The sequence below is a fragment of the Nomascus leucogenys genome, chromosome 25, assembly GCF_006542625.1.
Source record: "Nomascus leucogenys isolate Asia chromosome 25, Asia_NLE_v1, whole genome shotgun sequence".
Classification (NCBI taxonomy): domain Eukaryota; kingdom Metazoa; phylum Chordata; class Mammalia; order Primates; family Hylobatidae; genus Nomascus; species Nomascus leucogenys.
In genome coordinates, this window is record NC_044405.1 from 7,503,627 (window position 1) to 7,529,973 (window position 26,347).

The 26,347-nt window shown below is 32.3% G+C and overlaps 1 protein-coding gene across 5 annotated transcripts in view; it reads left to right on the forward strand.

Moving 5' to 3' along the window:
- The window catches only part of NCAM2 (neural cell adhesion molecule 2), a 562,762-nt gene that overhangs the window by 487,074 nt on the left and 49,341 nt on the right, over nucleotides 1-26,347 (forward strand). For 4 of the 5 annotated variants that reach the window (XM_030806254.1, XM_030806256.1, XM_030806258.1 and 1 more), the window contains one exon: nucleotides 8,676-8,856. In XM_030806254.1, coding sequence (XP_030662114.1) covers nucleotides 8,676-8,856 — 181 coding nt within the window. Of the gene's footprint in view, nucleotides 1-8,675; nucleotides 8,857-16,152; nucleotides 17,979-26,347 lie in introns of those variants that run through there. The other variant, XM_030806255.1, reaches the window with a different exon arrangement.

The window sequence follows — 26,347 nt, forward strand, 5'->3', positions numbered from 1 at the left end:
CATATCAGGAGAGAATGTGTATTTAGTAATTGTGATAATAAATGCTAATTTTCCTTCCATTCCTGACAGTCATCATTGTGATTTTTTAAAATTTTTTTGTAAAATCTAAGCATGGATCATCAAAATATTCTCATGGTTTTCATCTTATGATTTTTAGGTGTGAAATGGGACTAGTAAACATTTCAGAAATGAGATATTATTTCCCCTGTTTTGCTGACAAGCTTCTCATTTTATTTGATATTATTAGTAACTTCAAGCTAAGTCCCCTGGCAATCATATGTTAGGTAATATTATTAGAAAAATCACACCTCAAAACAAATTGATCAAATAATTTGACTTATTTATCCATAATGTTTAACAAAGAATGGCCACGGTGAACTTGAGGAAGAGGGAATCCTTTTCTTCAAGTTTAATTAGCACTATCTAGTAAGGAAGTTGGGAGAGCTAAAAGCTGCACACGGATTTTTGATAGCGGTTGGAGGTAAACAATGTTCACTAGTTGCAGAGTCATAGAGTGGCACTATGGACAACTGCCTTTTTCCTTCAGTAAAGATGATTTCAAAAACCACTGAAAATAATTTCTTCAACTTTTTTTTCCGTAAGTACCTTGGAGTATTGGCGCCTACTGTAAAATCAGTGAAAAATGAAACACAATTTTAAGTTAAATTTTCTAAGATTCATACAACGTGCATTTTATGCTTATGTTGACTGAATCCATATTAGTGCTATCCAAGTTAATTATATTTTAGCAGATCATGTTTAAAATAATTACTCCATAGTAGTGTGTGGGTTAATTTTCAATTTTTTCTCACATATCCCCAATTTTCTAAATTATAATATTACTGCTTCTAAATTCAAACATCTACACTCTGAGGGGTAATAAAAAAGAAAAATTCGATTTTGAATGGCATATTTTAATAATTAATTTTAGATATCAAATCAATTTTTAAAATTTAAGATTAATACTCCTTTCAGAGGACAAGTTTTTGTCCCAACTTTCATACTCAAGTGAGCTCTCTTGGCCATTCTCATTTGCACATTTGTAAACACGGTAGAAGGGAGATAATCTTTTCTAGGGAGATAGGCTTGGCCAGAATTCATGAATTGGACTGTTAGAACAGGCTTTCCATGCACATTGTTGCTCACAGTTCTAGGATGAAAAAATTTATTGTACAAAATACTGGGGGATAGTAACAGTTTGTAAGGAATTCTAATAAAATCCCACAGTGGACTCTAAAATGCAATGACTAGTTGTGAGACAACGTGTTGTATATTTTTATTTGTACTGTATTGTCAGTAGTGGCCCCAGTCATTGATGTAATCAAAAATATTTCTTGAGTAACACTGCATCTATTTAGAGCAAAGCAGAGTCACAAAATGGAAATAACGACATTTTAGACAGCCGTATATTTATGTATACATATACATAGTTTAAAACATAAATTACTATTTTAAAAATCTGACTTCAAATTCATATTGATTTCTTTAAATGTGGATTAGAATTAATCTTTTTGAGAAGTTATGCGTGAAACACAGATGGGTAGAAATAAGTAAGATTTTAAACATAATGAGATTAGTAAGATTGAAGAGACTCAAGTTCATATAATGGTACTCAATAAATTTTACCTTTGCACATAGTTGGTAAGGTATAGTTGATACGGCTTAGTCATAAAGTTTAAACAAGAACAAATTTTTCCCTCCCTTCTCGCCTTTCCCTTTCTCCTCCCAACCTAATGGTAAAAGTGACTGGTTTCTTCCCATTTACCCAGTGTCTGTGCTCACCACTCCAGTAAAAGTATGTCCTTTTCCCTCCTCTTGTTTCTAATTTCCAACCCTTTCTAACTCCAGAAGTGCTAGAGGATCTGTTTTTCATAACACATTGGAAACGATTGATTGTATTAATTCATACATAACTATAATTGTCTGATAATCAATCAATTACTAAGTTATCCATCTTAGAGCTACTATCATTTTAACAGGGGACATTGTTTTAATAGTAGAAATTTAGGCACCTATGGCAAATGTTGTAAAGGGAGTGGTTCCATATCCTTTGTATTACAAGATAGGCATTGCTCACTCTTGGATATTTTGTATTCTGTAATTAATCAAATATAAAGTGATACTTTTTCACATTTTTTTCAAGGGCAAATGGAAAGTTAGAGAATTTGAGTGACTTGGTGGGGAGAGGGAACAGACATCAGAATGTAATTCATAACAGTCCAAATATGGATGGCAGCAGTACTGGACAAGAGGCAACCCCTCAATCACTATCTCATCTCAGCTCAACTGCCCAGCTCCTGTGCCTTCATATACAGCCATCCTGGCACAGTTTCTCTTGACCATATCACTTGATAGTATGCCTTCTATTTTCATACATTAAAATACTCTATATATCCCTATTTTGTTGTTGTCTCTTCTCTTCTCCACCTCCTCCATCCTGTCAACATCATGCTCTGAGGATCCAATTGGAGATACCATGATTGAAAAGTGAAATAACTACTTCAAAAAGTTCTTGATCATCTGTTCTCTTTATATGATTCCAAACTACTTCATCTATTAGTTTCTCAAACTACATGAACTCCACAGTGGAGTAAAGTGCAACTGAATAACTTGAAAAATGGTTTAGACATATTCAATATATTTTTAATAAAAAATGAAGAAAAAAGTACATAGAGGAATCTGGAAAATAAGGAACATCTCTAAGATTTTCACTTCTTGATTTCTTCTTTGGCCACATCTTTCAACTCCACTGTGCACAGGGCTATATTCTGAGAACAACGTAATTTAGGCAATATATTCCTCATATCACTTGATTTCTAGCAGACACTGAATCTAAGCCTTTAATTTGGGTTTCACTGGGAAGGGACAAGAATAGCTATATCCTATTATAGAAAGTGTAAAAATTCCTGTAGATTATGAACCAGGAAACACCATTATTCTGTCAACCTGTAATACAGCACATGGCTTTGTTCACTCACCCATTATGAAGACAGAATTTATTAGAACAGAACTAGAGTAATAAAAGCAGAATTAGATATCTCTGTGGACTCTTCATGAAAATTAATGTCTCTAACAATAAAACAGTAAGTTTAAACCGTGTGTTTGGAAAATAAAGACAAACATATTAATCTCATGAAATGTTTGGAAAAAATCATGAAGTTATTTTTACATCTACTTTGTACTTATAGTGTCAATCTAACTTCATATAATTTAGTAAATAGATTTTTACATGCTTCCATGAGTTTCTCACCATTTTATTTCTAATTTGATGGTAGCTATGGGATCATAACTATCACTTAGTGTTGGCACATTAAATACGTTTCCCTCGCTAAAATAATTGGTAGCTTAAAATCAATTGTGAGGAAGTACTATAGGGACTAGCATTTGTAAGTCTTAATTGAACTTCCTAAGTAATTTGGAGTCCACAAGGTTGTACACTATCTCAATGGCCACAGGATAAGAAAGATAATTTTGAAAAGGGCATTAAAATAATAAATAAGTAAAATCAAGCTTTGGTCCTTAAGAAAACATATGTTACAGTTAATAATGTTTATGTATGTACGTGGAAATTTATTTAAAGCCATTATAGTTTAAGTTTTGAAGTATTTTTAAACAATGAATACTTATGGACATTAAAGACTAGCAAGCTTTTTAGTAATTTTTCTTTGCCGTGAGTTAAGAGGATGAGTTTTATTCTTCTTTGTATAGATAGACTATATGTTGTCTGAATGAACAAATACAGCAAGAAATCAATAAAGAAATTAGCTCGTTATGCAATTATAAATAGTATTATAAATAGAATAATTATATGAGAAATAAGAAACACAAGAAAAAATGCACTGCCAATGTTTATAGATATGAGAACACAGAAGGTAATGAATAGGAAAAATTAGATTTATTTTGCCTTAAGTACTGTGTGGGTGGTGGAGACTAGCAACAGATTATGTAGGGCCTAATTTTTAAAAAAGTTTACCAAGCATCAGCACGTGGAACAAAGGCAAGTAGAATCTGTTACGATCATGAAAAAAAGAGATTTAAATTTAGAACTCTGCTAAAATCTTCAAACCTTCAAATCTTCCAAAAACACACATACGTATGTGTATATATAATTTTATATACAATTTGATGTTTTAAATTTAAAATTAATATCCTTCTCAGAAGACAACTTTTTGTCCCAGGTTTAATGGTAACAGTGATGAGTACCTTTTTGTTTCTTTTGGATATTCTGATATGGAGACTTTTGTGCCTCTACCCAGAACAGCTCTGAAGGACTCACTGGTCTCTCGATGAATCTGATACTGCCATGCTATTCAAGCCAGGTCCTTTGACCATTCTCGTTTGCCCATTTGTAAACTCTTCTTGAATTCTGTAAACGGTCTATGTGTATATATATAAAAATATATGCTTGTGTGTATATATATATATATGCAATTATATATAATATATGTATAAATAAATATATACGGCCGGGCGCGGTGGCTCACGCTTGTAATCCCAGCACTTTGGAGGGCCGAGGCGGGCGGATCACGAGGTCAGGAGATCGAGACCACGGTGAAACCCCGTCTCTACTAAAAATACGAAAAAAAAAAAATTAGCCGGGCGTGGTGGTGGGCGCCTGTAGTCCCAGCTACTTGGAGAGGCTGAGGCAGGAGAATGGCGTGAACCCGGGAGGCGAAGCTTGCAGTGAGCCGAGATTGCGCCACTGCACTCCAGCCTGGGCGACAGAGCAAGACTCCGTCTCAAATAAATAAATAAATAAATAAATACATACATACATACATATATTTTATATATATAAAATCCAGATTGATCAGTCACCTCTCTGACATTCGGAGTAGCAAATGGAGTTTTAAATAATTTCTGGGACTTCTGTGAGGTCATGTAAGTATGAATACCTGAACCATGCTACCAGGGAATCCAGGAACCAGGAACTGCTTTATAGACATACAAAATCTGAAATCATATGACATGAGAGTCAGAAGAATCAAAACTTCATCTTGCTTGTATGAGCTCACCTTCTGTGTTGTCCTCTCATTTTATAATTATTCAGTTTATATTTAAAATGATGTTGGTGATAAATTTCATGAGACTTCAAAAGGAGTCAGTAAACTGTTTCTTGTTATGAGTAAAAGCATCAAGCAGCCCCTGAAAATAAGAAAACAGTGACCCTTACACCTTGCCTCTAATCTCCTCCCTATAGAGATGATAGCCAATATTTTCCTGAATGCTGATAGTATGACTTCAGAATCACTATTAAGAAGTGCCCTGAATTGCCATATGGCCCTGCTATTTTCTGACCAAAAAAAAAGGAATTGCTTAAGAGAAGCTATACCAAAGGCAAATGACCATTTTTTTCAGTAGCTGCCCTTCAACATTTAATTGGCTTATTAATAATAGCTGTATTCAGCAAATCATCTCATTAAGTTACCTAGGGGAACGTTTTGCAACTAGATTATTTTAAATTGTTCCCTAGGCATTTAAACTTTGTAAATTAGACACTCTACAGATATGCATACTTGAGATTTTGATGTCAGGGGAGTATTTGGTAACACCCACTTTAATTTTTTTCCTATTCCCTAGGAATAGCAATTAGGGGATTAAAATGCCTTCTCGCCTAATGTTGAAAGGAAAATGAAATTGATTTATATTGGGAACATGTTAGAGCTCCCTTTGGTTTCTTATACTATCAGCCCAAAGACTTAAAATGATGGAGGGCCCTTTAATTTATCATATTAAGGGCTTCAACAATTAAAAGCTAAGTGATTGTTAATTTACAAGAGACTGCCTTGTGTTTGTACAGAAGTTTCACCTTAAATGCCTAATTTCCAAAAATGATATTTTTGAAGGATTACCTGAAGGACATGACATCTATCTATCCCTCTAAGGAATACTTTTTTTGTTTTTTGTTTTTTGTTTTTTGTTTTTGCCTGGGGTAATTCAGATCTCAGTTTTTGGCTTATTTTCTGGCTCTTTCACCCACATCTTCACTCAGATACAAAGCAAAACTGAATTCCAAGTATTTCCACAAAAATATTTACTCACATCAACCACTTCATCGTTACATAGAAAGTACTAAATAGCTGAGGTAATGCCAGGGCCACAGGGACATGCAGCTGCCTGCTGCCTCATGGATCCCTTGTCTTCATACCACCCTTCAGTGTCCTTGCCGTACACCCCTTCCTTCCCATATATGTGTGTGTATACACAATTTATAACTTATAAAAAGACATGCTATATGTATATATGTGCATATTCATACTGAATATGCGATACATAGCATACACAATTATATGTTGTATGTGTGTGTATATATATATACACATACATTTAATGTATTGTCTCGAAGTACTTTTGGGTTGACTTTTTAAGCTTTTTTGTTATATATAGGTCTATATCTATAACATATATATAATACATTATCATACATACATATAATACACATATATAATGCACATATATATACACACACAATTTTTAAAAATTTATATGAAACAGCTACAGTGTTTGCTTATACATCTCCCAGTGATTATGCATCTAAGGCTTAAAATCACTGTGTTTCTTTTTGGATTTAAAGCTGTGTAAAAAACTGACACCTTCTTGTCATTAACTCAATTAGGACAAATGAAGAAAAAATGGCGCTAGAGTGTATTATTTCCAGTAAGGGTGATATCACCTCCCCACCGGTGACCTGCCTAGCTTTTGACTTCATTAGGTATTACGTGCCTCCATTGCACCTTCTCATTTTTCAAAGGCCTCATGTCTTTCTTCTGGGCTGGTTTGTAAACTCCAACATGAGGGTATTGCACATGTCTTGGTCACTATTGTGTTCATGCCTTCTAGAAAGTCCTCACTAATCAATTAACTGAATAAATAATTGATGAATGAGTGGGTGAAGACAGAGGGTGTTGTGATAGCTGTGGCTTTTTAGCACAGCTGCCCTAAGCATTTCAAAATAGCAACTAGGTTTCTTTCTTAACCTTACTGTCCGTTGATTAACTTAGAAAAGTTATAACCTCTCTTCTCAGTTATTCCATCATTCATACACCTCATAATACCTTAAGTAGTACTGGCTACAGCCCATTTTTATAAAAACAGATATTCATGAGTTTCAAAAATCAAGGCAAGTGCCTCTTGTGTATATTGATAACTTGTAGTGCTTGTTCATTTAAAACCAGGGCTTCATTAGGGGTTCTAATATCTTCAGTTTTACACAAAATAGCAAAACAGGCCACACTTTTCTGTTCCTTTGTAACGGAAGTTCTATGTCACCAAAAAGTTTATTTCCTTTGTAATAAAAGTTCTATGTCACCAAAAAAAAATTAACTAGAAAAAGAGAATACTAGTATGTTATCAAAATTACAATACCTTCTTGCCTCCTTCTGAAGGACACTCCATGTTTGAGTACTGTCAATTTAATGCAATCATGAATTTAACTTTCACAATTATATTTTAGAGAACAAATACTTAATTGTCACCAAAAATGGAGAATACATCGTTATTTTTTATACTCAAAGAAGCAGTGTTAAATTTTGGCTCAACATAGGGCCGAGCTACGAGGTTAAAAGACATGTCTGCATCTATTGTTATAGGCAGGCTGTAATTTATTTATATTTATACCCTGGGAAAGTGAGATTTGCAGTTGCAATGATAGATTATTAGATACATGATTCCAGAGAAAATGTGTTCATTTCCATACAGTTTTTATGGAAACATGTTATTTTTTTAAGTGGTTATGATCTCTAAGGCCCTGAAATACACAACTTACTCAATTTTCCTCATTGCTTTTCCAAAAAGCTGACAGAAGCAGCTGCTACCATCACTTTTGTTATAAAGAGAAGGAAGACAAGCCAGAAAGGTTAAGGAAGCTTTCTGTGTTTAAATTTTTAATGTATGGCACAACCCAATAATCGCACTGCTTTAGATAATTTAATTTATAAAATTGTATCAATTTATATTTCATTAGTAGTTGTAGTTCTAATGGTAATTTTTTCAAATAAAGGGAAATCCAAATGTCATATGGTCAAATTTATATTTTAGAAAAAGAATGAGATAGTATTTAAATGTAGAATGTTTGAGAATAGGATGGCATTGTTTTATTTTCTTATGCTAATGATATATTTAAAACTTAGTAATTTTGTTTGTATATTATTTTCTTATGTCATAAAACATCATAGTAGTAAAAAATACCAGTGATAATATAAATCTATCAATCATATCTAGACTTTATTTCAAGATACTTTATCTTTCTTCCCCCCCAAAAACTTTAACAATAGTCCCTGGCAATTCTTTTAGTGGACACACTAAGTTTTTTCTGTGTATCATGTTTCATTTTCCCTTTCACATAATGATTAATAATCAACAAAATGGCCAAAAAACAAACTGATATATGTGAAATAAAAAAAAAAATCTTAATGGAGGTAAATTGTCAACCACTGAATAAAGGATTAATTACAAAACCACTTTTTGGCTAACATAAACATTATATTTTATATAGAAAAATGTTGGGAATAATACTGGTTTCATTGGCACAGCAGCTTCATGTATTCCTGTGCCTATGAAAATCATTCCAATATCCAATATAAGTATATTGTTCCAATTCCAATATAAAGTTTTTTTAAAAAGGTGTCACTTTAGTGTATGGATAGTTACAAAATGCATTTTTATTGCTTTCACAGAAAGATAAGGAAGACCAATGGCTAGAGAAAAAAGTGCAAGGAAATAAAGACCACATCATTTTGGAGCATCTCCAGTGGACCATGGGGTATGAAGTTCAGATTACAGCTGCCAATAGATTGGGATATTCTGAACCGACAGTTTATGAATTCAGCATGCCGCCAAAGCCCAACATTATTAAAGGTAAGCAAAACTATATTCTTTTTTAGACTGAACAATAAATATGATACTACCTTTTTATAACCCTTACTGACTTTTCTTATTAATAATTAAAACAAACTGAAATGTGAATTCCAGGTTCTAATTATTATTGTGACATATCATACACAAAGTTTCTCATCACTCTTGCCATAGGGTATTGCTTAATTTGTAAATATATTTTGACCCCATTAATAGTTGGAGTGGTGGAGAAAGAATGAATAGGAGAACATAGAGAGTAAGAGTGACTGATGGTAATCAATGTGAAAAGTGTCTATTGAGACCATACGAAAGCTTTGGTAAGAAGACAATTTCTCTGCCAATCATGTGGAGACTGATGCTCCAATTCTTCTTAGATTTGACCAAAGGTAATGATGAGCCAACCTATGCCTGACCAAACAAGTTGATTTTGGAAACATAAAATTAGTCACAAAGAAAGGCAGGAACAGCCACAAATATAATTCCATAAAGACCTACACCTAGAGTTTTAAGAAAGCTCATACAATGGAAGAACACTGTAAATCAGCTTTTGCAACACACTGGTTAGACTCTACCATTGATAGGTAACAGTGCTTACATTGTTACATCTTAGTATGTTAGTAATATTATGAAAGTTCACAACAGGGATGTTAAAACTTTTATTCAGATAAATGCTCTTGAAGTAAAGATGCAAAAATCTATTCTGACTCAGAATAACATTTAACTCTGTTAATGAGTTGCTAAATTGGTCATATTTCTACATTTATTTTCCCTCAGTTATTACTTTTAATATTTTAATTTTATGCATACATGTATAGATATTTATGTATATATAGTATATTCTTTATATGTACATATATACAGAAAAGAACAGCATATTAATCCATGAAACCAAGATTTATTTGTCTTATTAGAGTGTAAGTATAGATATATAATATTTTTGAAACTGGAAAGAAATAAAACTAGCTAGTTCAATCATGTCATTAAACTCTCTTGTAATTTCAAATTGATGTTAATTTCATATATTATGATTTTGTTATATCATACATCAGTTGTTTAGTAATTGAAAGCAGTTTTATATGATTAATCTTTCAATTAAAAAGTAATTACTGTTGGTTATAAGGTTTAAAAAGTAATTGATATTAAAGCTTTGTATTGCTAATATTAATTAATAAATTCTACCAAATTATAATTTAAAATTAGGAAGTAAAAAGTCTCTGGAAATAACATGGGTATCTTATATTTTAATGACTTTTTTTACTATTTTCAAAGCACTTCTGCATTGATTATCTCATTTTATTCTTAAATCTGAGCTGGATAAGGAAGCATTATTCTCATTTTACAAATATGATTTTAAGAGGTTTAATGACATGTTTGAGGTCAGAAATATTTCTAGTTATATGACAAATCTGATGCCCTTACAAGATAACACATCTAAAAAAGAATGACTGAATGTACTATCGAATTCATTACCTCTCTCTGTTTGAAACATCAGAAACCACTTCTACAATTGTAATGAATAGGTATGTAGTAATTATATTTCATGCAAATATCAGGAACATGCTATACATATTCCCATACTAAGCCAGAGCCTCCTCCAAAGGAAAATTGCAACAGTATACTACAATCTCCCAAATTTTTAATTTAGTGTATGTATTTTGAAACATAATGAATTAACTTAATCCATTTAATTTAATAATGTATTAAATTTAATATATGAAGTAGAAGGCAAAATTTTAATAACACAGATAAAACATAAAATCAAAAAAGTAGATTTTACACAGATTACTCAATGTTATACCCCCAATGACTCTGCTATCTTTGTAAGAAATTGTTGGCCGGGCGCGGTGGCTCACGCCTGTAATCCCAGCACTTTGAGAGGCCGAGGCTGGTGGATCACGAGGTCAGGAGATCGAGACCATCCTGGCTGACACGGTGAAACCCCGTCTCTACTAAAAACAGAAGAAAATTAGCCGGGCGTGGTGGCGGGCGCCTGTAGTCCCAGCTACTCTAGAGGCTGAGGCAGGAGATGGCGTGGACCCAGGAGGCAGAGCTTGCAGGGAGCCCAGACCGCGCCACGGCACTCCAGCCTGGGCGACAGAGCGAGACTGCGTCTCAAAAAAAATTTTGATGATAAAAACCAACAATACATATAGACAAAAGGTTGAAAAAATTAAAAGGTAATAAAAGCAAATATGAAGGCACCAAAGTAACCAAGACATGCTGTAATTCATTTCCTCTCTCTCTCTCTATATATATATATTTTTTTCAATTTGAGAAACTCGTGTCCTGAGAGCTTGTAGGCAAGACCTGTAAAGAAAGTGAACAGAATTCTGGTTTATATTCCCAGATTTGTTCCTGTCACATAACTTGTCAGAATAACTTTCCTCATCTGTAAAGTGAGTTCCTTCTGGTTCTGCAATGTTAAGATCTATCATTTATTAATTTAAGAATTATTTATTGGAGTACTTATTTGTGACAAACCCTTGAATGGGTACAAAGGATTTACCTGTGAAAAATACAGAACTGACCCCTGTCCCCCCAAATCTCCACAATCTAGTAGGGAAGTCAGGTATTCAACATAAGTTAGAATAACTGCAACTGGCCTGGCGCGGTGGCTCACGCCTGTAATCCCAGCACTTTAGGAGGCCGAGGCGGGCGGATCACGAGGTCAGGAGATCGAGACCATCCTGACTAACACAGTGAAACACCATCTCTACTAAAAATACAAAAAAAATTAGCTGGGCATGGTGGCGGGCGCCTGTAGTCCCAGCTACTCAGGAGGCTGAAGCAGGAGAATGGCGTGAACCTAGAAGGCGGAGCTTGCAGTGAGCTGAGATGGCGCCACTGCACTCCAGCCTGGATGACAGAGCGAGACTCCGTCTCAAAAAAAAAAAAAAAAAAAAAGTATAACTGCAACTAAGAGAGATTTTTCTTAGAAGGTGAGTTTCCAAAGGAAACATGCAGGAACGAACTTTCCAGGGAAAATATGTGACATGGAAGGTATCTCTGGGAAAAGAAAGAGCATGATCTGTTCCAGGAGCTGGAAAAGGCATGTGTGGAAGAGAACCCGGAAGTGTGTGACTGAAGATAAGGTCAGAGAGGGAATGCAAACCAGATAATTCAAGAGCTTCCAAAAACATAATTGTAAAGCGTCTTCCAAAAGAAATAAATAATTGTAAGCAGAAAAGTTGTATGAAGAGATAGGTATTATAAACAGATTATTCTTTCTCCTGTGGGTAAGAGCAACAGATGGATGAACAGCGGTAGAAAAAATAAAAGAATGAAAAATTTCCTGACACTGCAATCTCTCTTAGTTGCAGTTGTAAGTGTAGACTAACCCTGCCTTTGCAATAGATTGGATGCAGTGAGTAATGACTTTTAGGTTTCTTGCTTGGGCAGCTAGAACATTGCTGATGTCATTTCTCAAGGTGAAGAATTTTGTAGGAGAAGCAAGACTTGGAGAATGAGGATCAAGCATCAGAGCCATTTGGTGTTTGTTAAATTTGAAATATCAAATTGTTGGTTAGATATGTGGGGGTATGGAAATGAGAAGATAACCATGGCTTGGAAACATACACCATGATGCTGTCAGTGTTAACAGGTGAATGGTATTTGAGTGAGGGTAAACCCATCTAGGCAATGCATGAAATATCTGAAGAGGGGTTGATGTCTGTAGTATTCATTTATGTTTGCTAGTAACTAGAAGGGTGACTGGCACAGCAGTGATTTCCAGAGAATATTTCTTGAATTACTGAAGAGTAGAAAGCAGTTAAGAACTGAGTTCCAAGGAACCATAATATTATACTAGAAGAAGAAACCAGACCACTCCACCCCTCATGATAAGACTAACACTTTGCAGACTTACTGGAAAAACACGAGCGTAGTATCTTAGAAGTTAACAAAGGGTCATATTTCAAGAAGAATAGATGGAAAATGTCAAATGCTGCTGAAAGATCAATGGAACTGAACCAGAACAGATGTGAAGTATCCCTATCACGTGCAGCTTTGCTGACGTCATTGGGAGATAAATTAGGTACAAGTGGGCAGAGAATTCTATGTGAGGTTAGGGAGTTTAGACTCCATATTTATTTAATGCTTTCAGGAAGTTTTTCTATGAAGGTGAGCAGAGGAGGGAAAAAGCCAGTGTTAGAAGGTCTTTTATGATGAAAAATGCTAGATGAAACAAATCAAGGAGTCATGGAGAAGTCACACATATAGGCACACAGACAAAGCCATCTGAGAAGGTAGGAGACGGGATTCACCCCTCTAAACCATGTAGCTGATACAAAGCCAACACAACTTATCAAAAAAGGGGGAAAATGAAATATTTATTTTATTTATAAAAATGTCACAAATTGGTCGGGCGCGGTGGCTCACGCCTATAATGCCAGCACTTTGGGAGGCCGAGGCGGGCGGATCACGAGGTCAGGAGATCGAGACCATCCTGGCTAACACGGTGAAACCCCGTCTCTACTAAAAATACAAAAAATTAGCCGGGCGAGGTGGCGGGCGCCTGTAGTCCCAGCTACGCGGGAGGCTGAGGCAGGAGAATGGCGTGAACCTCAGGGGGTGGAGCCTGCAGTGAGCCGAGATCGCGCCACTGAACTCCAGCCTGGGCGACAGAGCGAGACTCCATCTCAAAAAAAAATAAAAGTCACAAATTCGGCCAGGCGTGGTGGCTCACGCCTATAATCCCAGCACTTTGGGAAGCCCAGGCCGGTGACAAGGTCGGGAGTTTGAGACCAGCCTGGACAACATAGTGAGACCCTGTCTCTGCTAAAAATACAAAAATTTACCGGGCATGGTGACACACGCCTGTAATCCCAGCTACTCAGGAGGCTGAGACAGGAGAATTGCTTGAATCCGAGAGTTGGAGGTTGCAATGAGCCAAGATCGTGCCATTGCACTCCACCCTGGGTGACAGAGCAAGACTCCATCTCAAAAAAAAAAAAAAAGTTATAAAATAATGTCTAATTTACTGTTACTGAATCCAGATTGCTAAGGACTCATAGAAAGTCATATCAGAAACAAACCATAAATAAAGAATTGTTTGATTTAGATCTAGGTTTTGTGAGGCAACTTTAAAGGCTGTGATAATGGGGAATTTGGGAACCTTTCAGATCTTATAGAGTTAACATTATATATTTGCAAAATATGAAAAAAAGATCATATAATTTTATAACATTTTATTTTTCATTTTAAAATGAAATATAAATTCAAAAATATTAGAAATAAGTTATCTGTAATAAACTAGCACATCTTAAGTCTTTTCATTTAAGTTAGAGAAGATATAGAGTTTAAAGGTTAAAGTGGTTTTAATTTATTTTTGTATTTCATGCATTGTAGACTGTCAAAATAAGTTTTCTGGACATTTGAATTTAAAAACCCATTACTTATGTACATTAGATATGTTTAACTTTTTGTAAACAATAGGGTAAGTCTAGAGAACATTTATTTGTTGGACTAAAGCACTAGTTTTTCGTTTTTTTTCAACCTACTCCCTTTACATTCATATAAAATATTACATTGATAATAATTTTTCTTGTAAGTATGCTAGTGGATACTACATTTCTTCTTAGTTTATAATTATTAAAAAATAATTTTGTAATTACTAATATTTTTCATTTTTTAATTCTTATTAAAGATGTGCTTATTTTGAAAGATATATATTTTGATTTATATGAAATAGAGTTTCCATAATCAGTCATGTTCCTTTTTGGAATATTCACGCAGCATAACTCCATCTTATTTTATAAGAAACAAGAATATCGGGAAACTATAGCAGATTAATTGTTATAAAATGACTACCAAACTATGGATATCAAGGCTGACAGCATGGCATTGATTTGTTCTGTAATTTTAATGACTAAAAATACTACTAAATTGCTGGACTGGATATAATCTAATGTTTAAAAAAAATCCTTGGAAATAAATAAACTTACTTTGAAAAACATTTTCACCATTTCTTTTGGCCTGCCACATGTTTGATAACATTTATGTTTAACCAAAAAAGATCTTAGTATCTTTCAGTAACTGCTTCTTCTTTTCCTGAAGACCTGTCTAATTTTAATATTGACTATCAATATAATTTGACGACAATAATTCTGTTCAACATTTTTTTATATTCAATGATAAAATAATTCCACCCTCTGGGAGCATGTAATGCATACATAATACATACAAAATAGTTGTTTAGATTTAACAAGCTAAAAAAATAAATAATATAAATCACCACAAAAAATATTGCTAAAATATTTCAGTTACTTTGTACTTTCATGGGCTTTTAATTTGTACTTCCAATGAACTATACAATAAAATTATTTTGATGACCTCTACTCTAGTTTCAAGCAACACTAATAAATCCTTCATCACTAGATAATTCAACATGAACAGAAAACAACATTCAAGCACATGGCAAATATGAAAATATTATTTTAGAATTACATTTATGGTTATTTTAGAACATAAGTTTAAAACTTCTAAAGCAATGGTGAAATAGAAGTCCAATTACCTGGGGAAACTTCATTAACCCTCTGGAATTTTCAGTCTAACCTAAATGTTGATACTACACCTGCAACAGCATTTAGTTTAGCATGTAATGAAAAAGTAAGTCTAAAAATTATTTTCATAATCGTTGGTTCTGAAAATTGTTTTAAAAGAAATGCAGTGACATATGTCTGGAGTTTGCTTATGGTCAATAGGTTAATGCTTCTAGCTTCTATGCTTATTGCAAATTTTAATTATGTGAATATGCAATTTTCACTTATATTTGTTGGTAGCTTGTTTATTATTAAAATAGAATGGCTTTTATTAAATATGTCCTAAGAAATTATGGTTGAAAAAATTACCATCAAACATTGTAGGATATATTGAGCTCATATTAAAAGTAGCAGTGTGAATTCACCAGTAGCACAGCGAAATGACTGGTGACTTTTCCCTTGTAATTTACATTTTCAGCTTATAAATGAAAGATATTCTCATGTAAGGGATCAGTGACAGAATTAATTTCTGAGTAATGCAGAATAAACATCAATATTGACCTTTGTTTTTAATATGTAACAATATATAGAAATGTTTTATACAAGATTTTAGCCATTCTTGTTTTGTATGAAAGTATTTTTTGTAGGTTTGCATTAATTGTTAATGACTTTGTGTAAATTTTGCATTAATTATTTTCTCTTTTTTTCTTTCCTACTGTCACGTTTTTTCTCTTTTGATTTTCTCGTTTGTAACTCTGCTGTTTATTTTCTTAATTATTTCATTCTTATTCTATTTTCAAAAACAATTTTCATCATGCAGATAAATGCTGTGAAGCGAATAAAGGCGAAAATGGAAGCCAGTCATGGCAGCTGAATGCTGCTGGGTTTTCTTTCATTATAGCCATAAGTTTGTCTTGCATGTTTTAATGTCATTGTTATATCATATGGTATATCCTCTTATGCCCTGAAAATTAAAAAAAAATAGTAATAGCAAGGCTTATCTAAAAGTATAATAAAATATTTTCTAAGGTCCAATTAATTATGCATGTATCTTCACCCATGAACGATTAAGCTTTTTCTCCTCCCCCCGACTGTCAACCTTTTAAGTGGATAATTTGTCAGAAAATCAATGAAGGAAATTCAATCGGGATTGTTACTTTCAGCTACCAGTTCACTGCATAACATACTTTATTCTAAAGTTTCCATTAATTCCTAAAGTTGACCTTGTTAAATAGCATGTCACTTGTACTTGAAACTTAAGCCTTTGCTACATCTAATCTTTCATTATTATTTTGCAAATAATTAAATATCCATGGCCATACTTTGTAAAAATCATAATTTTATTATGTAGAATTGTGGATCACTACTATTGCTTTTTTTTACTGTTACTTTTAAGTGTAAGTTTCCAACTTTATGAACATTTCTAATATTTCAATGTGTTTACCATTTATATAAAACATAAGCATTATACTTTATTAGATGTGTATCCCAATTGTGCTGCTTATTTTCCCTTTGTTGAACTAAAATATCTTAAGGAATAAATGTGAAACAGTTTCCTATTTTAAATTTGAACACCGATTAATTTTTTTCATTAAGTGAAAATATCTCTGCAATTTTCCCAGAATGAATATTAAATTAAATTTGTATATGTCTAAAAAGTTACACCCAATTCACTGGATTTATATTACGTTTTGAGCTGACCTCAAGTCCTATTGTTCTAACATAAGTAGTTATTTATTACATTTTTCTGGACATCTGGTAGTCAGAATCTTTGCAAGCATTAGAGAGAGAGAAGAAAATATTATAGACACTCCTTTAAAGAAGTTGAAATCCAGATGGGAAGAAATTGAGATTGGAACTAGATTCCAGATTTCAAAGCAATTTCGATTTCAGGGAGTAGCATCAAGAATGATTTTTGGTTTTTGCAAATTTTCGTTATGTGAATATGCAGTTTTCACTTAAGTAATCTTTACTTAAGTAATTTCAAAACAAGTAAAGAGTGTTTGTGTTTTTCACTTGCAACCACATCTTAACAAGTGACTTTTACTACTTATTTATTTAGGACAATAGGAGACAACCAGATTTACATATATGCATAAAAGTGACCATAACATACTTGGTAAATCAAATGATTGGATTCTGGACTTTGTGATTCATTCATTAAAAGCCATTATTTTGTTGAACAGAAATATTTTTCCTGTCTCTTTTTAAAGAGATAGCTACAGAATCTTTTTATATGAGGGCTAGGCCTCTCTTTCATAGTAGATTTTCTTTTAACTTATCTTTTCCAAACTCTTAGCTGCCAACTGCTATCCTTTCTTGTAATCTAGTAATAGACCTGTAGACTGCAGAAGCAACCCATCAACCGATAAAACACACTTCTGGCTGGCCGGGCGCGGTGGCTCACGCCTGTAATCCTAGCACTTTGGGAGGCCAAGGCGGGTGGATCACGAGGTCAGGAGATCGAGACCATCCTGGCTAACACGGTGAAACCCCGTCTCTAATAAAAATACAAAAAATTAGCCGGGCGTGGTGGCGGGCTGCTGTAGTCCCAGCTAGTCCGGAGGCTGAGGCAGGAGAATGGCATGAACCCGGGAGGCGGAGCTTGCAGTGAGCCGAGATCGCGCCACTGCACCCCAGCCTAGGGGACAGAGCAAGACTCCATCTCAAAAAAAAAAAAAAAAAAAAAATACTTCTGCTTCCCTCCTTTCTTCCCCGCTGAGATAAAACGATATATCAATTCACACATTATGGAAATATAATCCATTTATAGGGAAAGTTTTGTTTTTAAATCACCATAACCAATATTCCTGTTTATTAAATAACTATCATTGCATATTAAATTTCTTGATATTTGAGACTGAAGAGGTTATATTGATTACTAATTTGTAGAAAGCGTTGAGAAAAAGATTTCTAGTAACACCTCCAGAAACTGTTTTTCATATTCATTATAACCTTACTTGATCTTTCCAATAAATTAGAGACATTTCTGTGAGAATTTCATGTAGAAATTATCTTGACTTAGGAATGACAAAATATTTTTTTGGAGATTGTGGAATACTTATTTAGTAAGTTAGTGCAAAGTTTATTTATCTTGAAGTTTTACATAACTCAAGGTCACTAAGTGATATGAAGAACATTCAAAGTGAGGTATACACAGAAATAAGATATATCAATTTGGCATTTCAAAAAGAACCTAATATTAAAATTATGTTAGCAGAGCTATATACATTTAAAGAGTTGTTCGTTAGATTTTAAACATATAAGTCTGGATCCAGTTGTAGTCCTTAACTTCATAAGCAATCTGTCATTTGGCCAAATATTTATTCTTAGATGAACACCTATTTCACAATTCTAAGATACACATAAATTCTTTTAAAAATATTCTCAGAGATGATAAAATAATGGGCTTTGTGCTTTGCCTTATTTCTGTAATAAATTAAAAAAATACAAAACTAAACAATAAAGCCATTGCATTCCAATAAATAAAACCTTAGACATTTTACATCCTAGGATTTTTTAAAAGTCTTAATAACATGTGTTGCTGAGTTATCTTTTTTATTATCTGAACATTACTGTTGTTATATGCAACCATAAAAATCAGACAGTTTACTTTTTTATTTTAAAAATGAGTTTGTTACTTTTTTGGCCTTACTAGTATTTCATCTGTCTACACATCTAAGTAAATGTGATTATTGGTAAGCAAGACATAAAAATTTAAACTTATTTTAAGTATCTTCCTAGCATCATCCAATGATTTTGTTTCATACAATGGAGTTTTACATAAAATTCTGTCTCTGAAGATATATAAATTTGAACTTGTGTGTTAAGGTGAGTGTAAGATTAGTCATTATATATAATCAGAAATATATGTCTGTGTCTAATGGTGTGTGTATTGTATCATTCACTGTAAAAATATTTCAAAAGATTGTTTTGACCATATTACCAGTTATGAAGCTAGATTGACTTACTTATGCATGATTGCCATTATCTGCATGTGGAATATTAGGATTTTTAAAATATAGATCTGGATATCTCCTTCTTTCTCCTCCCAATCTCTTCTAGTCTATCTTCTTTCCACCATTTTACAATCAATGTTACTGGCCTCTCTACCCCAGTCAAAACTATAATTACTCATCAGTTCACAATAAGACCCACAAGTACCATGTTTCAGATATGCTAACAGAGTAGGCCTAGGAGGTAGCAGTAAATTATTTCTTATAAAATATATTCTTACATGGAAAAACCTTAGGTAAGTTGCTGTTTTTGTTCATTTCTTTCCTAATAATATAGGTCATTAGGATAGACTAAGTTTAATTTTATAAACTCTATACTCATATTATTTCCAGAAGCATTTTGCAAATGCACATATATGCATTCATTCCTGGTATACATGAAGAAGATTGAAATTAAAATATGCAAACCTTTTAAATATGCCTCTATATAGAAGGGGTTAGATTGATGTTTAATATATATGCAATTTTCACTTATATATGGCAAATACATATAAAGACAAATAATTTTATTGCAAATAAATTTGACTTTTTAAATATTCAAGTTCTTTTTAAATTAATAAAGTTACAAGTATGCATCATAGTGCACATGTTACACACAATAATATGCAATTTGTGTCAACTGGGAAACCATTATAATTTAATTATAATATTTTCTGTGTAAGAATACTCATTCATTATGTTTGATTTAAATTAAAGCTAAAACAAGAAAAATTCCAAAGTAGTTTCAACCATGTACAATTAAATTTATGATTAGTTATTTGCATTAAATGAAATATATTATACAGGAAAGAATTAAACTATGAACTTTTGGATCTGGAGGTATTCTTAGATACATAAAAATAATTTTAAATATTAATATGGTATATTTACACTGATAATGCAGAAATAAAACCTTAAAATTACAAATTATTTTAATAATTCAAGACAGATACTGATACCAATACAATAATACAATATATTTGGGCCTAGCTTTCAAGAATAATAGCCAGTATTATGCATGATAGCATTTAAGTTTGTAGTAATTAAGAAATATCCCTAGTCATGTAAAGTTTTCTTTAAAGGTTTAAATTTGATATTAATATGATATAAGCAACATTAAGAGCTTGAAATGATCAATTCTGGTATTAAACTAAATATTATCACATATATTTTTGTCTGGCCCTTTTGTATTATGATTTCACTCACTGAATAAAGATAAACTATAATATTGATCATACCTAAATATGTAACTTTATGTGTTTTATTATGATTAATCTATGTAAGAGATAATGTAGCATCCTTTAAATGATCTTTTAATAAGTCCAATTTAATTACGTTTTCTTTTTCTATTTTAATTTTTATTTATTTATTTATTTTCTTGAGACAGACTCTTGCTCTGTCGCCCAAGCTGGAGTGCAGTGGCCTGATCTCAGCTCACTGGCACCTCCGCCTCCTGTGTACAAGCAACACTCATGCCTTGGCCTGCCTAGTAGCTGGGATTACAGGCTTTACAGGCGTGCAGCCACCATGTCTGGCTAACTTTTGTATTTTTAGTAGAGACAGGGTTTCACCATGTTGGCCAGGCTGGTCTCAAACTGCTGAACCCAATTGATCCTCCCACTTCAGCCTCCCAACATCCTGGGATTACAGGTGTGAGCCACTGTGCCCGGCCTCATGTTTTCACTTTTTTAAAAATTTTCTTTTATCCTTTCTTTCTTTCTTCTAATGCTTTATTTTTAACTTTCTCCCTCTTTCTTTATTTCTGTCTCTTCCTCCTTTCTCTTTCTCTCCATTTCTCTCTTTTGTTCTCTCTCTCTCCCTCCTTCTCTCTCTCACTTATGCTTCCTTTCTAAATTTTTGGCCATGAATGAATGGAATTTATTTCTTCTATTATGTTTCTGTTCATTGTTTGTAAATTTTAAAATCCTAACCTTTGTGGTATAGAAATATGTCATAAAAGCTTCAGCAAATCTAATAAATTGGATAGATAGCTGAAATCTGCATATTTCAAATGACTGAATATACAGATATTCTACAAATTGTCTTTAAAATGATTACAATTTATGTTGAAATTGGTGACGAGGCATTTCCAAATTAATCTCATAAATAGTATTGTTTAATCATTAATATTTGATAGTTAAACATAATATTCAGAATATATTTCCACAGTAAATTTTGGGACTTAACTGAAGAAAAAAATTAACACTTATTAACTCATTCTCTTACCAATTACCATATAAATTGGAGTATTATTCTAAAGTTAATATGGTTTGTTTAAATACAAAGTTGTAGTATTCCTTCTACATGTTATACTTACATAATCCCAATTTTTATCTAAGGAAAACATTCCCTCAGTTTAGATCTAATTTTATTTTTTTCAAAATTAGACAAAGATGAGAGTTTAATATCCATGCTTTGTTTTCCAAAAACCTTTAGTTTTGTTGTCTAAAATTAAGGACTCAACAAAGATCTCTTGTAATAATTCAACATATTCCCTGGCTATTAACTAATTTCCAAGCCTAAACTGTCAGTAAATGTTGCACATAGCCTAGAATAGTCCATAACATCTGTATTAGCTAATATTCTGTAAAACTAAAAAAAAAAAATCCAAGAAATGTAATAAATAATTATGTTTAAGAATTCTATTAGTGTATCTGAGATGGTCTTAACTGCATTTCATCTCCTTTGTTGGTAGACTATTATTTCATCTACTTTTTAAGGATACTTTCATCCAAGTAGAATTAAACTTAATTTTAATTGTGAACTAATCTAATATTGGTTGTATTAAATTTAGATATATTGACAGTTCTAAAACTATGTATGCTTAAGTTAAATTCAATTATTCTTTATCATTTCATTTTAGTTAGTAAAAATACGTTACACACTGTAAAGAATGCATAATAATGAGACACGACTTCATTTTAGAAAATATATTTTTATTTTTATTCTATGTATGTACTGAATAGGGGCTATGACATAAATCTAGCTAATCTTATTTTTTTCCTAAAAGGTAAGGAATTACAACTACTGTTTTAAATAGTGTACACAATTCATGTACCCCTTTCAAGAATATTTTTCTCTTACATTTTCATTGATGTTATGTATAACGCTTCTGTTTTAAAGAATTTCTGATCATTTTAATTGCATTCGTTTTCATCATAGCTTATTTTCTTGAAAAAAAAGTATGTTATAAGTGTATTGTCCTCAGTATCATCTTATTTAAAACTCTCAACATAATATCCAGCACTGTGTGTAATCCTGTGCATGTGTTTCATAGTATATTAAATGTCATTTTATTTTCTGTACCTCTGTGTCTCCATTGTTGTAATAAAGAAAACTGAGGAAAAGCTTTGTTATACGTGTTTTCTTTATTACTGGTACAACTTTTTTGTCCTTGTCGAGTGTTGTCATATCTAACTTGATCAAATTTAATACAAACATTTATTTACTTAGGAACAGGTAATAAACTTATACTCATTAAGTTACTCAATTTTTGGATAACCCATACATCATCAGCAGATTCATAACAATTGTATATTGTAAAAATAGTTTTGTGACAATATCAAATATTGTTAGTTCCATTGTAAACTTGTTCTAGTGTCTTCATAGAAACATCGATCTCTAGTGGGAGGCCAAAATAATCATATATTTCAATAAAACCCATGAACGTAGTTAATAATTTCAGTAATATAAAGATTGTTAACTACTCTCCATTGCTAGCAAAAGTCCATAAAGGAAATATAAACACGTAAAGTGATTTTTCTCCAATTCCTTTGGTCATTTCTTTTGTTTTGGGCACCAAATGAATAAAGTTGCAGAAATTGATTAACATTCTGTGGTTATCCACTGCAAAGGTATGAAACAAAAATAGTAAGAGTTGAAATCTTGGAATAATACTATAAGTAATATGAAAATTATTTAATTGGCTTTTATAGTGTAAAAATAATTTTTGACGTAGATATAAACAGAAAAGTCATGTTTTTCTCTTAGAGTAAAATGTTACATTGCCTGATAAATATGAAATGATGCCAAAATTCAAAAGAGAAAATGTTCATTTTCAGGATTTGGATTGTTTTGGAGCATATTTAATTTCTCTTATTCCATGACAGTCCAGTCCAAAATGTATATTTGAATATATACATTATTATACACCTTTTGAAACGTGCTTGTGTATATTCCAAAATGAAAATTTTAATACAACATTTATAAGTTTTATATATTGTAATATTTATACTTCTTTTAAATGATACAATAGTTATAGTAGTTTGAAACATACACCAGAACAGTTGTTTCTTTTTATTATTTTCATTTTGATTTTTCCTGAAGCCCCTTGACAATAGGATGATCTCAAATGGAGGGTATGTGGGAATTCTTAGGAATTTTTATGATTACTGTTATAGTAAATATATATTTTTATTAATTTTTTATTGTCCTACTATTCTGGGCCATTGTGAAGAAACTAAAGAGATTTGAGAAAATCTGAAGCTCTTGTAACCAAACTCTATTATTTTATTATATCAACAAACTGAGGATCAGAAAAACCAAATAGTCATTGATATAGTCAAGCAACTTCGATTCTCAGTTTTCCCCCTATCTTTGTGGTATTACACTAAATCAAACTTGGTACAAGTAAATTTCCGTCCTATAAGTTATATGGTCATGTGTCTTAGGTCTAGTTCCTTTGCTCTTTTCTTGATTGGCCTGTGGAGAACAACAACAAAAAATCCCTATGTGTCAGAGGAAAGGCTGTGTGTACAACAACCACAGTTTTGTCCATTAATCACCGTATTTCTATTAGTCAGCTTTTATCTTTCTCACTCAAACTTTTACATATAGCTGCTTCCCTATGACCAAGGTAAATAAGCACACATTAAGTTTATGGTTTTAAATGAATATGAAATTAAATTTTCATCACTTTCTTGTTTTTTACACATATTTTGATAACACCTTACTAAATTACTTATTTGCATTGTTGGTAGGGATAGGGAATTTTTAATTAATATGATACTTTTATTTACTGTCCACTAAAAGTAAGATATTTTCATCTCAGTATGCATCCTTTTTATTTTAAGAATTCAAAATAAATAGTTTCAACATTTACAATTTGCATAGCAGCTATGTGTTTGCTTCTCTACTGATTTCTTATTTAATATTACAAAGAGAAACAAAATGTTAAAAACAAGTATTCAAGATAGAGGACTTTATTTTTTCTGTTTAAATGTGGTTAAATAAAAAATAATCTTCAAATTGGCATTTCTGTTTTAAAGAATCCATGAACAGCACACCTAAATTTTGCTATTTTTTCTAGAATATAATTTCACAATGGCTGAATGGGACATACTTGTTACATGTAATGTGAAGTGCAAACTACCCGTGGCTCTTGAAAAACATCCTATTTCTTAGTGCATGTTGGCAGAAAACATTAAAATTTGTATGGAATTTTTATATAGTAGCCTGTGACTCACAGTTCTGTCAAATGGCTCAGTCGTGAAAGAAAGTTTAAGTGAACATGGAAAAATATTTATCTAAAATAGGACGTGGTATGGTTCACTGCTGAGATCTATTACATAAAAACAGGAAGCTAAAAACATTTAATGCATCGGTATGTGTTACTCCTCACTTAATATGTGGAGTCTTTTTAGTTGTTAAAGGACAGAAAAATAAAAGTTGTTTTTATAGGAGATCCTCAGTCAATCTAGGCATAGTAGCCCTTTCCATGCAGGTAATAGAGAGATCACCATTGCATGTTTTCCCTTTTAAATAGACTTTAGTTTTTCGAATACTTTTAGATGTACACCAAGATTGAATGGAAACTAAGGAGGGCTCCCATATACCATCTACCCCAGTCAGGCACAACCTTCCTGATTATGAATATCTAACACCCAAGTGGTACCTTTGTTACACTTGATGAGCCCACAGTGGCACATTGTAATCACCCAAAGTTTACAGTTTACATTGGGGTGCATACTTGGTGTTGTACATTTTATGGATTTGGATAAATGAATAATGACCTGTATCCACCATTTTGGTACCATACATAATAAATTCACTGTCCTAAAAATCCTCTCTGTTCTGCCTATTCCTCCCTCCTTTCTCCACTAGTTCCTGGCAATCACTGACCTCTTTACTATTTCCTAGGTTTGCCGCTTCCAGAATGTCACTTGGTCAAAATTTTACATTATGTAGACTTTGCAAATTGACTTCTTTCAATTAGCAACATGCATTCAAGGATTCTACATTTCTTTTCATAATTTGATAGCTGATAGCATAAAATATCTTGTCAGATGCATTATATAATAATAGACATTTATAAACCCCACATGTTTAAAATATGTACTTTTAATAATGTAGAATTGATGTTTTTGTATAACTCTAAGCAGAAATTGAAATATCTAAGATAGAATGCAGTGAGTATCTAAAACTGAAAACTTTAAACATCCTAATAAATTACCATAGATTCCAAGAAAAATAATAATACGTATCTTCTATGTATTTGCTCACATTTTTCATTTATTCTGTTACATGTTTAGAAAAAGTAGAAGTTTTATAAATAGGAATTTTATATTGGAGAAAATTAAACAGTTTGGACTTTCAAAAGCAAATTATAAAATATGAACTGAAGTATAATATAGAGATATGTTTCAATTTTGTAATATAGTCTAGGAAAATAATTTTCTGTTTGTACAATGAAAATATATTTTTCATTTTCTATATATGGAGCAGCCTTTCAATGTTGACAGAAAAATAAAATTTGTCAGGTAGAGGATTAAACAAATAACTAAAAATAAAATTATTCAGTTCTTTTACACTGGCTAATACATGTTTGGGTCATATTCATGCAAATCTTTGAAGCTGCCTTTTCTACTAATCAATAGAAATACTCGTTGTTTTATAGCAAACAAACTGTATCCATCGAAGTCAACCAGACATATAATCAAATTTAAACAGTATATGGAAAAGTTTAGAGTTAGTGAGATAATAGCAAACATCAAAAGAAGCTGTTCAACTGGATAAAGAACA